The sequence below is a fragment of the Alligator sinensis genome, unplaced genomic scaffold, assembly GCF_000455745.1.
Source record: "Alligator sinensis unplaced genomic scaffold, ASM45574v1 scaffold392_2, whole genome shotgun sequence".
NCBI lineage: Eukaryota > Metazoa > Chordata > Crocodylia > Alligatoridae > Alligator > Alligator sinensis.
Window position 1 is genome coordinate 1,775,712 of NW_005842145.1, and position 14,816 is coordinate 1,790,527.

At 42.4% G+C, this 14,816-nt stretch overlaps 1 protein-coding gene across 1 annotated transcript in view; it reads left to right on the plus strand.

The window, feature by feature from the left end:
• Nucleotides 1–14,816, plus strand: part of PUM3 (pumilio RNA binding family member 3) — a 45,808-nt gene that overhangs the window by 23,511 nt on the left and 7,481 nt on the right. Inside the window, 7 exon segments of the mRNA XM_014520730.2 lie at nucleotides 2,537–2,635; nucleotides 3,327–3,380; nucleotides 5,048–5,128; nucleotides 8,592–8,734; nucleotides 9,179–9,401; nucleotides 9,948–10,037; nucleotides 11,859–11,947. Of these exon segments, the coding sequence (XP_014376216.2) occupies nucleotides 2,537–2,635; nucleotides 3,327–3,380; nucleotides 5,048–5,128; nucleotides 8,592–8,734; nucleotides 9,179–9,401; nucleotides 9,948–10,037; nucleotides 11,859–11,947 (779 nt within the window).

Genomic DNA, 14,816 nt, shown 5'->3' on the forward strand with positions numbered 1-14,816 from the left:
GGGGGGGCGGGGGATGTGGGCTCAGGGCTGCCTGCCCTGCCCTGCCCCTGGGGCTCCCCGCAGCCCAGCGGGTAGGACCCAGCATTAGAGGGCAGAGCAGGGTGGCAGGCTTTGTGCTGTTGCTGGGAGCCCCACACCAGCTACCCCACCATGGTGAGATGCCCTGTGCCTGCCTGGCAGCAGCACAGAATTGTGCCCCCCCACTGCTGCCAGGCAGGCAGGGGGCATCTCATCATAGTGTTGTGGTTGGTGTGGGGCTCCTGATGGCAGCACGAAGCCTGCCACCCTACTCTACCCTCCTGCGCCAGGTTCTGCCCACTGGACTGCAGAGGCCCCGGGGTGGGGGGGAATGATATGAAATTCTGCCAGCCTGCAAAGGGAAGCTGCTGTTTCCTGCTTTTTTTTTCTCTCCTTTAGAGGAGAAAATTAGCATTTTTCCACAGCAAACAGAAAACCCAGATCCCCGATTTTATCACCCAAGTACTTGAAGTCTATGTAAATTAACATGTTGTCTTGGTTTGAAGTTTCTCTCCGAAGTATGTCTACACTGCTTCAGACCATGCTAGGGAGTGTTGCAATAAAAATACTGTGGCCACTCACTTCTGCTTTGCACACGTCACATAGCCACTATTAGAGTGGCACTGCTCTCATTAGCACACCAGAATTGAAGGTTGGCACTGGGTACATATTGAGCTTGAGCCTAGAAGTGATTACAGTATTTTTTTTTTTTCTTCAGCTTGCACTGTATGCAAAATGGGAGTGGGTGATTAGATAATGTTTTCACAGCAGCCCTCTTTACCAGTCTGTCACAGGAGTACCCATAGCGCAGATTCCTGAAATCTCTATGTAGTAATGATGTACGGTGACTTTATTTTTCTTATGATTTCCATTTCTCACAGTAAAGTGAGAATGAAAAAATGTTCCCTTCAACTACCAAAAAACAAATCTTGTCTGTGTGTGGCAATTCTTGAACACTTTCTTTACAGGTATCTTGCCCATGGTGGTGGTTCTATAAAACTGACAATAAGGTGTGATTTGAAGTCAATGGTAATGCTTCCATGAGGAGGGTCTTACTGTGTAGATATGGGCAGATGGACATGTACCCATGTTCTTCAAGGTTTCTTTATATACTCTGTCAGAATGGTTAGTAACAATTTAAAAGAACCACGGGAACATACAGCTGGAAAGTACCCCCTCCATCATTAGAGACCAGCTCCTTGCTCCTGCAAGCAACCACATGTCATTTAATTCCTTTCAAAAAGTGATTGAGCACCATTTTAAAACTGAGGGGTCTTGCCTCCAAACTCCTATTGGAGACTATTCCAGAACTTTTTATTTCTTTGCTAGTTATAACTTTTTTTTTCTTCCAGCTCTTTGGCCACAAGCTGCAGCTCTGTCTCATGCCCCGCCCTGGCTGGGCAGCATCTGCCCGTACCCCCGCCCTCACCATTTGGCGGGGGGATGTTGCTCTGCTCCCCACCACACTTCTTCCCTCCCCGCTCCCCTTCCACCACACCAGACCTCCAGCTGCACGCAGCTCTCCACATACTGCTGGGTTGTGCTCCTTGCCTGCGTGCTGCGCTGTGGCTGCACATATGCATGAGCACTTATCAGGCTGATATCTAATACAGTCAATTTTTTCTTTATATCAGTACCGATCTGATATCGGACCAAAGTATCAGTGCACCTCTAATTAGTAGTCTTTGTTCTCCAATTGAAAACAAAGACTACCATGTTCTTGGAATATTTCTCTCTATTAACATTACAGAGCTCTTGCTTTGTATCTAAATCCAAACCTAAGGATGTGCACAGGATAGTATTACCACAGTCACAACAGAACTTCTTTTCCTATCCTTCCCCAAAGCTATATTGACCCAGATGTTTTGGGGTTTTGTTTTTTAATGTTATCAATGCACCTGCCTCCTCCCTTCCTCTCTCTTTCCTTTTAAATGGTGAAATATACTTAAAGGTCATGGGACATTTTAACTTTTTGTGACTTTTCCAGGAGAAAGATGTTCTTTCATAACTGTGTTCCAGTTAGGATTGCCTTTTTACCATGGTGGTGTTGCCCTTCTAACATCGTTTTTTCATGTCCTACATCAGTAGCCTAGAACAGGGGGCCAGCCTTTTTTGGTAGGCATGCCACAAATTAGTCCTTTACCCTCCGTGACTGCTACTCCAATCCCCTTCCTCTACCCCATCTGCTGCTCTGCTTTCTGCTCCCTAATTTGCTCTCTGCTTCGTATCCTGACCTGCTTTCTGCTTCCTGCCTTATCTGCGACTGTACTGCCTGTTCCTTCTGCCACACACACAGGCTGCCGTGCCACTTGCAGCATGTGTGCCTCAGGTTGGCCACCCATTATTTAGAATCAGTAGCACCTTCTTCCCACCCCCCATTTAAACTTCCTACTATTCAACCAATAATGCTTGTGACTACAAGTTTGAGGGGAAGGCTGACTAATACTTGCCCCCCCTCAAACACTTTTCATAAAAAGAAATCTGTCTTGAACTACCTACTGTATCTGTTCTTCCTCAGGAAATGATTGAAGCCATCAGAGAAGCAGTAATCTACTTGGCACATACACATGATGGAGCCCGGGTAGCCATGCACTCTTTATGGCATGGCACACCAAAGGTATTGTGCACAGCTTTTGCCTATCCAGCCTCATCTTAGAAGTTAGGTTTTGAGCTCTAGGCTGAAATGTAGTTTTTTGTCTGTGCCTGACTTTTTGGTTGCACATTAATTGGGCAGTTGACATTTAAGGGTACAGAAGGTCACAATACAGAACATGATTGGCTCCTTAAAAGGTTAAAAAGATAAACAAACTGAAATACTTTCCATTCACTAGTTCTTATGTTTTGGGGTTTCTCCTTCAAGATTAGATGATATGTAAAACCATGTAAGGAGAGCAGAGCAGAGAGCCATGTTTAAGTGTAAGGGGCATCATGCGCTTTTGCTGGACTACTATAGAACTAAAATTTTGCATATACATGGAAGGGGAAAAGTCTTTCACACAGAGGCAGTAAACTAAGTGCTTGAACTCTGTGCCATGCCAACTTAAGGAAAAGTGGTAAAAGGGAGACTTTAGTGATGTGGATGCGGCCAAAATGCAAGTAACGGTCCGTAGGGGTTCCTTTCTTTGGACTTTTCCATGTATTTTGGTGTAACACTTCACTTAAGATTAAGGTCTTTGATTAGTAAATGAAAATGTAACACCTATAATAAATGAACTGATACTAAACATTTAGAAAGAAGCTGCCAATAGCATCTTAGTTGTTGTAAATTGTTACCAATTGATGTTGCTCCTTTTTTTTTCTTTGGATAGGACAGGAAAATCATCCTGAAAACAATGAAGACTTACATTGAAAAAATAACTACCGTGAGTGATTTAAAAACCTTAACTTAAGTAGTTACTGCAACATTTTCCTAATTGTCAAGTCATTCCCAGTTTGAATGTACTCTGAGCTGAGAAGAAACTTGGAACCAGCTATCTGAATAGTAAAATTGTTACAAAGCCTCCTGTTTAAGTGCAAAAACAAACGTCTGTTTGGGCTTTATAGAAAAGTTTCCTTCTTCCAAAGTGTCACATTTGTTCTGTTTAGGGATATACGGTGATGATGTCTTTATGTAAACCATTCGGCTTTGACCATTAATGGAGAGGGGTTAAATGACTGGTTGGTTTATTTCAGTATAACGGTTCTTTTACTGTTATGTGAAAGTGTGCAGCATATATACATGCGTCTCTCAGAAGTGGCCCACAATAGGCATTTAAGAACCTAAGAATTGGGTAAAGACCTCTTGTTTGTCTGGAAGCTTAAATTCTAGTCCAGCTTCCGTGGAAGTTGCTGAATGAGTCCCATTGATGTAGGTTTGGATTTAATCAAGACTTGCTCCTCAAAGGTGGTAACTACTAAGGGTGTGCAAAACGGGCCCTATTCAATTCAGATTCGACCTGAATCGGGAACAGTGATTTGATTCATTGATTCGGATCGCTGTCCCCAGTTTTGATTCGGCTGAATCCAAATCTGAAGATTCAGTGCTGTTTTGGAGAGTCAGTGATTCGGCCATAGACACAGCTTTAAATGTTGGGGGGGGGGGGGTGTTGTTTTTTTTACATACCTTGAGGTCCCAGGTGCAGTTCATGAATGCTGGGATGGATGGAACATCCCATAGTATGCGCGGCTCCCCCCCATGCTCCTCGGCTGTGAGCCTGGAAGTGGTCCAGAAGTATTTCCGGGTCTGCCGGGGGAGTGTGCCGCATCTCCCCAGCTCGGCGATTGGCTGCGGGGGGGGAACCCTGGGTGGCCCCCACCCAGACACGGGAGGCACCAGTTGCTGAGCTGGAGGAGTGCAGGGGGCCCCCCAGCATGCTCCAGGGTGGACCCAGAAATGGACCGTAAGTGCTTCTGGTCTACTTCTGGGTCTGCTGCCGAGTGTGCGGGGGGGCCCCTGAGCTCCTGTGGGATGCTCCATCCACCCCAGCATCACAGCGTTCACGAACTGCCTGGTACCTTGAGCCATGTAGAAAAAACATTTTAAAGCTGTCTCTCTTTGAATCGATTTGGAGAGTTCTGATTTTGCTTCGGAGAGATTAAAGGGTCTCCTGGTTCAATTCGAATTCGGAGATTCGGCCACTGCACAGCCCTAGTAACTACCTTCAGTTGTATAACAGATTTGCTTTACAAATAAGATCTTTTTTTTTCTTAAGGTAGTTTTTTAAAGAGACTTCCAATTACAAATCAATGTGTGTATTAAATTCAGTTGGTTACATAGGACATTAATAATAAATGTTGTGTACTATGTTGCTGTCCAAACAGGGTGATGCATCTCCAGATTCTTAGCATTCCTAATTTAAACTCGAGGGTATTACTTCCTCCAGAAAATAGCTAAGACTGCTAACAATAGATTTAAATCATTTACAAGCGCTTGGAGTAGCTGTCACACTTGGGGCAGATTGTCATCATTGCTGACCTTTAGGAAATTAGTTACAATTCAAGGAATGTACATAGTATGTTTTTAAAGTGTTTTGGTTTCTGGTACTTACAGGGTGAATTCTCTCATTTGGTCTTGCTTGCAGCGTTTGATTGCATTGATGATACCAAGTTGATGAAACAACTAATCATATCTGTAAGTAGCTGAATTTTCCTAAAATATCATATTAAACGTTACCAGTGCAATTAAGAGAGATTTAATTGCATTTTTAAGCTATTGCAAGGGGTGTTCCAGAGATGTTTTTCAGATATCTATTTATCTTTCCATATTTATTTTGATCTGTATTTTGATTTCCCCCCCCCCCCCAGTTTAAAAGAGCTTGGGGAAAGACTACTTATTAATGTTGTTGTTCTTGCATTTTTACTACAGCCTTCAAATCCAGGTTTCTAGCATCTCATCTTTAAAATAAAATATTTCATTTGATTTCATAACATTTAGGCAGTGGAGAACAGGTGGTGGAAGGGTAAACAGTTGGGGGTGGAGGGGATCAGGTGATGCATGCGGGAGTCAGACATCCTGAGCCTTGTCACCTGGCCCTGCCCCTTACCCTTCAGCTCCCACCTTAAGGCTGGGGTGGGCCCAAAGCAACCAGGTGCTCTGTGCCCTGGGCTGAAGCCAGAGGGTAAATGGTGGGCAGGAATTGGGGCTGAGGTGGTGGGGAGAGAGACTGGGACAGGGTTGGAACTTACCCCCCCCCCACCCAACACAGGGGGAATCTCATCTTGGATTCAAATATTTATTATCTTTTTTTAACATTCTATGGGTTGGATTGAAAACCAGTACTTTTGACTGGGAATGAAGATCAGTGGCTGTTGGGAAGTGAGATTCTACAGTGGAAAGAAGTACAAAGGATTGGTTTGGGGGTGTTAAGAACATGGCTTTAGGAGCCCTGCAGTATTTGTCAGAGTGAATCTCTCTTTATTTGTATTGTCTTAAGAACTGAGCCCCTACTTGGATAGCAGGCTATCTATTTGTTAGGAAATTCTTTAAAATTCTTCTCAAACTCCTATAGTACAGTCATTCTTCTCATCGGCTGTCTTGGCTATACAAGCCCTCATGTTTGGGTATTGTAGTCGCATTTATGTATTTCAGCATTTTTATATAAAGGTCCCTTCTGGTCCTATTTTAAATTGGTACCCTTAGAGGGCTAGCAACTTGTTGGAACATGTGAGTCAACTAAAGAAGAACTTAAAAAAATTATTGTAGACATAAGGTCTGTCTGTATTTTCTGTCAAGACTTTGATATATAGAGAGAGAGACATATTAGCCTGAAGTCATGTAAAAGACAGAGCAGGCTATCACCTGAACTGGTCCAGAGAGGCCTAAGCTACTTCTGACCAAACAGAAATAGGCTCTCACCTACAAAAGTTTTATGCCTTTCTGAACCAGTTGTCTCTAAGCCTATAATATGTGAGTTATTTACAATGTCAATGTGACTCTTAGATTTTCCCCTCACCCTATTTTTGTACAGCCCTACAACTGAAATCTACAAAATCCCTTACACAATTCATACTTAAAGCAGTTAGGGTTATACCTTGTTTTGACTCTACAAGGTACATTTGTATTCTTTTGAAAATGTACATGATGTATGTTGAATTCAGAATCAATACCTACAAATGCCATTTTTCTAATTCTTTTATTATTTTGTCATAAAAAGATCTTTTGTTCCTAAACTAACCTTTTCAGTTGATAACCATGTTCAATTTGAAATACCCTGGTTCCTTTGTCCACTTGATGTGCGTGTACACTTGCATGTATATTTTGTGGAATTTGGAATAATAGTCTGCAAGTTCCAGTCCTGTTGAGAGAAGTGTGTGGTTTTATTTGCTTTGAGAATATACTTCTCTATTAGACTGAAGTTTGGAGGCTACAGAATTAGTATACCGACTAATCCATCAGCCAGTTCCAGATAGTACTCAGTGCATCATTAGGCAGTGAGAGAGATGTGTGTGTTTCCACTTTAAGTTTCCACTTCAAGCTATAGCAGTGGAACAGGTATCTTGCCATCTTTTGCCCACTACCAGCGCCTGCCAAAATGTCACCTGTTTCCCAAAGCAGATGCTAATAATGGGTCAAGAGGTACTGGTTGTTCAATTCATCTTTTGCCAGCTGTTGTTTCCACCACCGAAATCCTTCCAACTAGGGATTTTAAGGGATTTGGAGAGCAGCTGTTAGTTACTTACAGCATGGGCTATAGGATATGTTGAAAGTGCCTGGAGCTCTATAATGCCTTCTCTTATGTATTTATTTTTTAAAGTATTGGATGTAACCATGTACCACAAAATGACTGTCACTTTTTTTTTTTTTTTTTTAATTTCCTCAGACACTGGGCAGGGTGCTAAATCTCCAGCAATTCCATGCACTTTGAAGGCAATATTGTATTGCCGAAGAAAACAAAATCCTACACCCACAGTAGGAAGAACAGAACATGAATACACTCAGATATGTTAATAGAGGTGCTTTCCTATTATAGGATCATAGAGAAGTAGGGCTAGAAGGGACCTCCAGAGATCATCTAGTTCAACCCTCTGCCTGAAGCAGGATCATCCCTATCCAAACCATCCTATACAATCCATCTAAACGTTACATAAGACTTCCATCAACCCTGGCACAACACAGAGCATAACCAGATAAAGTGGGGAAACCATGGCAGCAAATGCCTGCTGCTATGAAATATCAGTATATGCTCAAGCAATTTCCCCGGTAGAGGGCCATGCCCCCCACTACAGAGGAAGGAAAAAACACCCCCAGTCTACCAATCTGACCATGGGGTTTTTCCTTCCTGACCTGTGAATAAACAGGCTCCCTTCTGTAAACAAAAAGCCCCCAGCATTGTGAATATATATATTTTTCTCCTTTACCTCTGTAAGAACTCTTGGGCATCATCTTAACTACATGGTGCTTACTCTTAGCCTGCCATTAATCCCTTGCAAGTGCCCTATGCTTTTATCTCTCATGCTTAAGTAAGCTGCAGAAGGGAAGTCAGGTTTGCTGTCTTCCTGAGAACTGTTGATTTTACTGTTGAATTCAGGTGGCCAAAAGCCATTCAGGATAGTGTCTTCCTAGGTATCCGTAATACATGCCTTCTGCTACACAGATGGACATGTGGTTTATAGCTACCAGTTGCATGAGTGATCTGGTGTGACTAAGATGTTATGAAGTCTGCCTTTTGTCTGTTAAATTGTAACCTCTTGGGGAAAGATTTATTCTGTCTAACCCATTCGGTGGCTCTAGGCACTTGAAATAGGAATTGTACTTGCAGTTGAGTATCGTAATATTTTACAAACATTAATATATTTCATCTTGGGTTTTCTCATTCAACATTCTTTACATTGTGTTTTTGTTTGTTTGTTTTTTATGCCACTCCCCACCCCCCCAAAAAGGCTCAGAGTGGCTAGTGTTGACAAACCCCAACTAGAACTTTTGTGCTGATCCAGGCTTTCAGGGTTTTTTGTTTTTGTTTTTGTTTTTCATGGTTAAATCATCAAGCCTAAATTGTGGTATCTTTCTTTTCTCTCCCCAGAATCAGAGTGCAGGTTTGTTTGTGGAAACTGTGGTTTTTCTACTGCTTTACGTTGATGTGTGTTAATACTTACAGGAAATAAATGCTGCCCTCCCCAATATAATAAATAACAAATACGGAAGGAAGGTTCTATTGTACTTGCTAAGCCCAAGAGATCCTGCCCATTTCCTGCCTGAGATCATCAAACTATTGCAACAGGGGGATGGCAATGAATACAGGTAACTGAGAAATGCAGGTTTTGTGTGTTTTTTTTGTTTTGTGTTTACAATCCCTTCAGGGGAAAATACTTACTTAAATAGTGCCCCCCAAAGCTTGAGATCACACAGGGATTTCCTTAGTAGAATAATGGCATACCCAGTAAGGAAATGAAATTGGGTGAAGTTAGCTTTGTAACAAGAGCTAACTGTACTTGACCAGTGACCTTGAATTTAAAGAGTATAGTGTAGTTTTAAACTTTTCATATTCTAACTGCCTAAAACCTGCCGATGTGAAATTTCATTAAATCCAATTTACTTTGTAATAGAGAAAAGTGGCCATATGTTAGGCCCACAGGTGTCTAACTAGAAAATGCAAGTTAAATTGTTTTTTATTTAACCTTCCATACGAAGCAAGTTCCTGTAGTAATAAGGCCACCATACTGGGCACATTGTCTTTTTCACCAGTAAGAAAGATGTAGCTACCCGTCGTCATGAACTCTTGGAAGCCATTTCCCCATCTTTGTTGACATATTTGCAAAAAAATGCCCAAGAAATGGTGATGGACAAAACTACATGCATCTTGGTGACAGACATCTTAGGATCAGCTCTTGGTGATGTCCAGCCTGCCATGGATGCCATTGCTAATTTGGCAACAGAAGAGCTGGTTCCAGGTGGCGAAGATGGCCAGGTAATGCCTCCAGTTGAAGCTTATTTACATTTAAACAACGTTTGTTTTTTAGTTTGTTTAACCATGACAGTGCTGCTGTTAAGACATATTAATAACTTGTTAACACATTAAACTCTAGGAGTTCCAATAAACCCTTTAGTAATGCATGTAAGGCTTTGACCATGTGGAAGACCCACAGACTTGCATAGAGGCAGTTAACTGAGGGAACCCTAATAAATGGGAGTTGAAAGTGAGTGAGGGAGCAGAGAAGGAGTTGACTCAGGAGGAGTAGTACAGGTGATTTAATGCAGACCGTGATTCAGAAATGGAGAGGGTGGCTTAGGTCAATTAGAATAGCTGTAGATGAAGATTGGAATGAGCATTTAAACACAACCGTACACTTGTGAATGTTTTGGTATTTGTTTATAACTACCAGTCAAAATAGCCCAGGGTAATGTGCACAAAAAGGGAAACGGAATTAAATGCGTGTCATGGGGGAAAGCAGGTGCTGGTATGCATTTGACTTCTTTTAATCTGCTGGCATTGATTTTTGTTTATTTTTAAAAGCTTCATGTTGCAGAGCATCCAGCAGGTCATCTGGTTCTGAAATGGTTAATAGAACAAGATGAAATAATGAGGAAGATGTGTGAGCTCTCAGCAGAATTAGACAAGGTTTTTAATTCAAACAGAAAAAGAGATGGGGGGGGAAAAACCCCCACAGCTTTCTTAAATGGATATCAACATATGGAAAAGGCAGAGAATGTGCAAGAAATAGATTACGTGTACATAAGATGACCATCTGATAGTTTTAGTTGTCACCAGCTATATCAGCGGGTGGGCAAAATACCGCCCACTAAGTGATATATATCTGGCCCACAGCAGTTTCCTTGGCCCCGCCTGGCTTAGGCGCAGGCGGGGCCGTGACACACAAGGCTAGAGCTGCTCCTCTGGGTGTGGAGGTGCTGCCTGGCACAGAGTGCAGCCACCCTATCCCTCTGTGCAGCTCTGGGGCATGCCAGGAGCTCTAGTCCACAGGGCTGGGTGGAAGGGCTTTGCAGCAGCCCATGCAACAGTGGCTCACTCTGCTTTCATGCTTCCAGCTTCTTCTGCTGCTGGTGTCACTGCTGCTGGCCTTGGCCCTGCTGCCCAGGCAACCCGGCAGTTCCACTGTGCTCCCACCACAGGGGCGGGCAGGCAGGCGTGTTTTCCATGAAGACTGGCCCAGGACTCTTGTGGGCAGCCCTATGCTTGGCTAGACAAATGGCACCTGGGAGCAGGGCGGGCAAGCAGGGCTGGGATCACCAGGTGGTGACTGTGGGGCTGGGGCCTAGGGCAGAGCCACAATCCTTCCCACCTGCCAGTGGAACCAGCTCACATTGCAGGGAGTGGATCTCAGCTCTGCCCCAGGCCTCGGCCCCTGGCCCTGCTCTGTCACTATCCCAGGATCCTGGCCTCGCTCATCTGTCCTGCTCCCAGATGCTGTTCGCCATCCATTTGCAGCCCCTTTGTGCCCTGCCCATTGGGAACCAGGCCTGTCTCGATGGAGATGCTGCCCTCCCACTCCATCTGTCACACCCAGTGATGGGTGGGGAAGGGCCGGGGCTGAATGGGATCAATTGGCATTTTCACTCTCGTCCCCACCTCGTCCCCCAATAAGTTATTAGTATGAAGAAATATTCCTGAACTCGTAATCATTTCCGTTATGGTGGGTTTGTGGCAGTTCTACTCTGTAAAGAGGCTGTAAAATGGGTTTCCATATTTATCATGTCACAATTTATTTCTGAATCAAATGTGTTAAATTTACAGTTTTTAAGAACAGCATTGCTAAAAACCAGCTCTACAAACTCGTCCTGGGTTTGAAAGTCCAATTAGGTTTTTTCGTTCTCATACATTACCAGTAATAATAGTTTTGTGAGACCCATTATGCCCTCAGTGACGTATGGGTAAACTCCATTGCTTCAGTAGTGTTGAACAGCTGCTGCATCTTGTAATTGAAACTTGAAGAATAATTCTGCTAGTGATACTGAAAAAGGAAAAGAATCTTCCTTCCTCTTGGTTATATTTATTGCAGGGTTAACAAGTAAAATGTAATAAAAATGTTTTGTGAGTAAAGTAAGCAAAAATGGCTTTACATGGGGGAAAAAGCTGTTTTTTAAGAAGGTCCCATTTTCAGTGGGCCCATTTTTGGTGTAAAAATAACATGTTTTCAAAATATTAATAGCTTTAGGTATTCTTTTAAGAAAAGGAAACTACCAGTGGGTTTTCATACAGCCTAATGCTGCTTATTGTCTAATTAATTCAGAGTGATGCTTAGAACTGGTCTTGTGTGTGTAAAGGTATTGACTGTATTGAATAGCCAATTTTTTTTGAGTGTAAGCAAAGACTGGTAACTATTGAATGGATAAAAACTATTTAATCTGATCACTGTTGCAGAGGATTTATTTAATGTTCTCTGGCTTTTTTTGTCTCCTAACAGAGTGTTTTGCAAGAACACTGGTAGAACGTGTCAGTATTAAGAAAATGAAGTCCTGGGCAGAAGTCAATCGAGGTGCCATTATTCTTTGTTGGTATGTAGGATATGCATCTATCCCTATTTATATCTTAAAGTTAAACTTTGGTGTAACCAGAGAGACTACCGTTTAAAGCTTTCAACCAAAAAGCTGGTTTTCAATCACTTGCTTACTAGCATTTGTGCTGCTTGCTCTTAATATGATATTAATGCCCATTCTTGGTGCTCTGCTCTAAAGTACATGTGAACACAGACCAGAACTTGTAGTTGTTCCCTCAGGCTGAGGTACTGTTATGAAATAGTTCTGTGCTGGAAAGCCTTCTAAAGATTGAAAAACAAATTTATTTCTATAAGAAATAGAAACATTTCTCTCTGTGTTCTCACCAGATGTACAAAAATCCTAGAAAAATATGCCAATTAAAGCTAAGTATTTATGGTTCTTTGGTGAATCTGTGTTAATAGGCAACAAGCATCTAGGGGCCCTGGCAGATGTTACATTTATGACATGATGCATTACATATAACTAGGCACCTGGCCCACAAGTTCAGGGAATTAAAAGGAGTGACAAAACAAGAAACCAACTGCAAAAATGTTCCACAACATATGTGGGATGCATTTGTGGCTGTTTTGTTATCTTGCCTTAAATTGAACGTGTATCATCTGATTGGACCTTCCCTCCCTCTCCCATGTGGCTGTCAGCCTGTTCACATAGTCTAACCCTACATGGGGCTGTATTTTGTATGGTTTTCAGTGTGCTGAGGTACCAGATCACGGTGAATTCATCATGACCTGGCACTTAAATGTGCCCTTGTCCTGCACCTCCCAAGGGAGCTGCAGGGCCAGACAGCCAACCAACTGGGCTTGTCTGCCTTGCTGGGTGCATTGTAAGGTTAAACTCCATGGTTGGAGGTGCCTTAGGCTCCCCTGGATGGAACCTTGCTAAGTCTTTATTGGGTTGCAAATTTTCTGTTAAACAATGGCATGATTAGGATCACTCCCTCATCCCAACAGTCACATGTCCTACCATGCATGTAAGAGTTGATATTTTTCTTAGAGTAGACTTGGCAAAAGTTTATTATGCCAATGACTTGGCAATGTTTATTATGTTTTCTCACTTTGATAAAGGAATGAACCATGCAACTTGCTGTGTCTTTACTGATCTCACCAGGATTAGACCATTGTGCTGTACAAAGCTTCTATGTTAATACATCTATTGGCATTTAAACAATTGCCAGTTTCATTTTGAAACCAACATTTTTCACCATCTGGTCAGGAAATCGGGAATTTAGTAACTTAAACCCTCAGCATTTCACCCATGAAGTTTCATCGGATCACAGAATTCCACTATTGGCTATGTGCTGCTGTGGCTAGATTGCCTTCAGCTCATGAGTTCTTCATTTAGATGTAGTACAGCGCTACAGTGTGCAGCACGCACACATATTCTAGACCCTTTTGTCTCTTTCCTTTTTGCTTTCCGACTCTTAATTCCTGTTGCCCTTAGGGGAAGGCTATACTGACACTCTCATGCTACTATTTTATAGATGGCTAGCAATGGTTGAATTGATGAAAATCATTATGTACTAAGCTTAGCTCTGACTTACTCTCTGCAAACTTCAGTAGGATCATTGTTGAAGGGAACTGGTAGCACAAACCACAGTTAGATTGAAATCTTTCTATAAGCTTATTTTACTTAACTGCATTGTGGGAGTCCTATAGGACAGGCTGTGGAAATTGTTTGACTTAAGATATCGTACCCTTTTTTTTCACCTTAACTTTCAAAAACATATCTGTTAACGTATAATAAATACATTTAATTCCTTTTAAATTCTCTAATCCTACGCATAGCTGTTTAGAATGTATTACGTGAAAATTTTCCATGATTTAGAGTTGTATGATTTGATTTAATTGGTCCTACCACTTGTTTTCTTTATTCAGTATCTTTTTACTAAAAATTATCTTCATAATGTAAGCCGAGAGGTTTTTTTGAGAAATATTAATGTTTATCTTCTGCTTGCACTTTGGTAAAATGGCACAGGTCTCGCTGTCACAGATTGATCCCAAAAACAAAGTTACTTCTGGGGGGTTCACTGTGTACATGAACAGGTATTTTCCCAAATTAGGTTTATAGTTGTGGTGTTTAGTCTCCAATTGTAGTTAGAGCAAAGCTATTTTCAGTTTTATTCTTATATCTATATATGTTATAGTGTTTTGATGTAAATGTAGTTTGGATGCATCTTGATATTACGGCTGAAGTGGATTTAGTAAGGCGATGATTAACTTGAATGACTGACTTATTCACACTTAGAGTCAGTGGCTGAGAATTAGCATTTGACTTGGTTTATTTACTAGTTCTCCATGCAGACGCTGCTAAGCCTGAGTCTGGGCAGATGGTGCTAATTTTATATTTTAAAAAAAGCTGAAAGAGTGACACCTGGCCACTCAGAAGCAGACCTGCATGGCTCAAAAGGATACAAATTTGTAGTCCGATTTAGATAAGCATTTTCTGGTATCGAGAGGTTACTGGTCTAGTGTGAGTCCCCTAGAAATGAAGGAGTGGTATATTTTAATAGCCAGACCGGCAAGGCTACTTTAATCCTACCTTGAAAGCATGCCTTGGCCTTCAGTCTTCTTGGGTACGAAGGAGGGGCTGTGGTCCTCCAGCCAAGAAAAGGTGATGGGGAGATGCAGGAAGCCCTGACAGCTGCATTTAGACTGTGAAGCTGGCTAAGGACTGTGTCACGGCAGGGTCTGTCAGGAGGGCCATGATCTCCTTGAGGTCCCTCGCTCCGTGTCAAGGCCAGCCCAAGGCACCCTCTTATTCTCGCCCGCCACATCTTTGCTGTTTATATATAAGGTTGGGAGGCTGCCTATGACTCCCTGGGCACAGCTACTCGGGACCTCTGTCCCCGCGGTTCTCCCGGACTCCT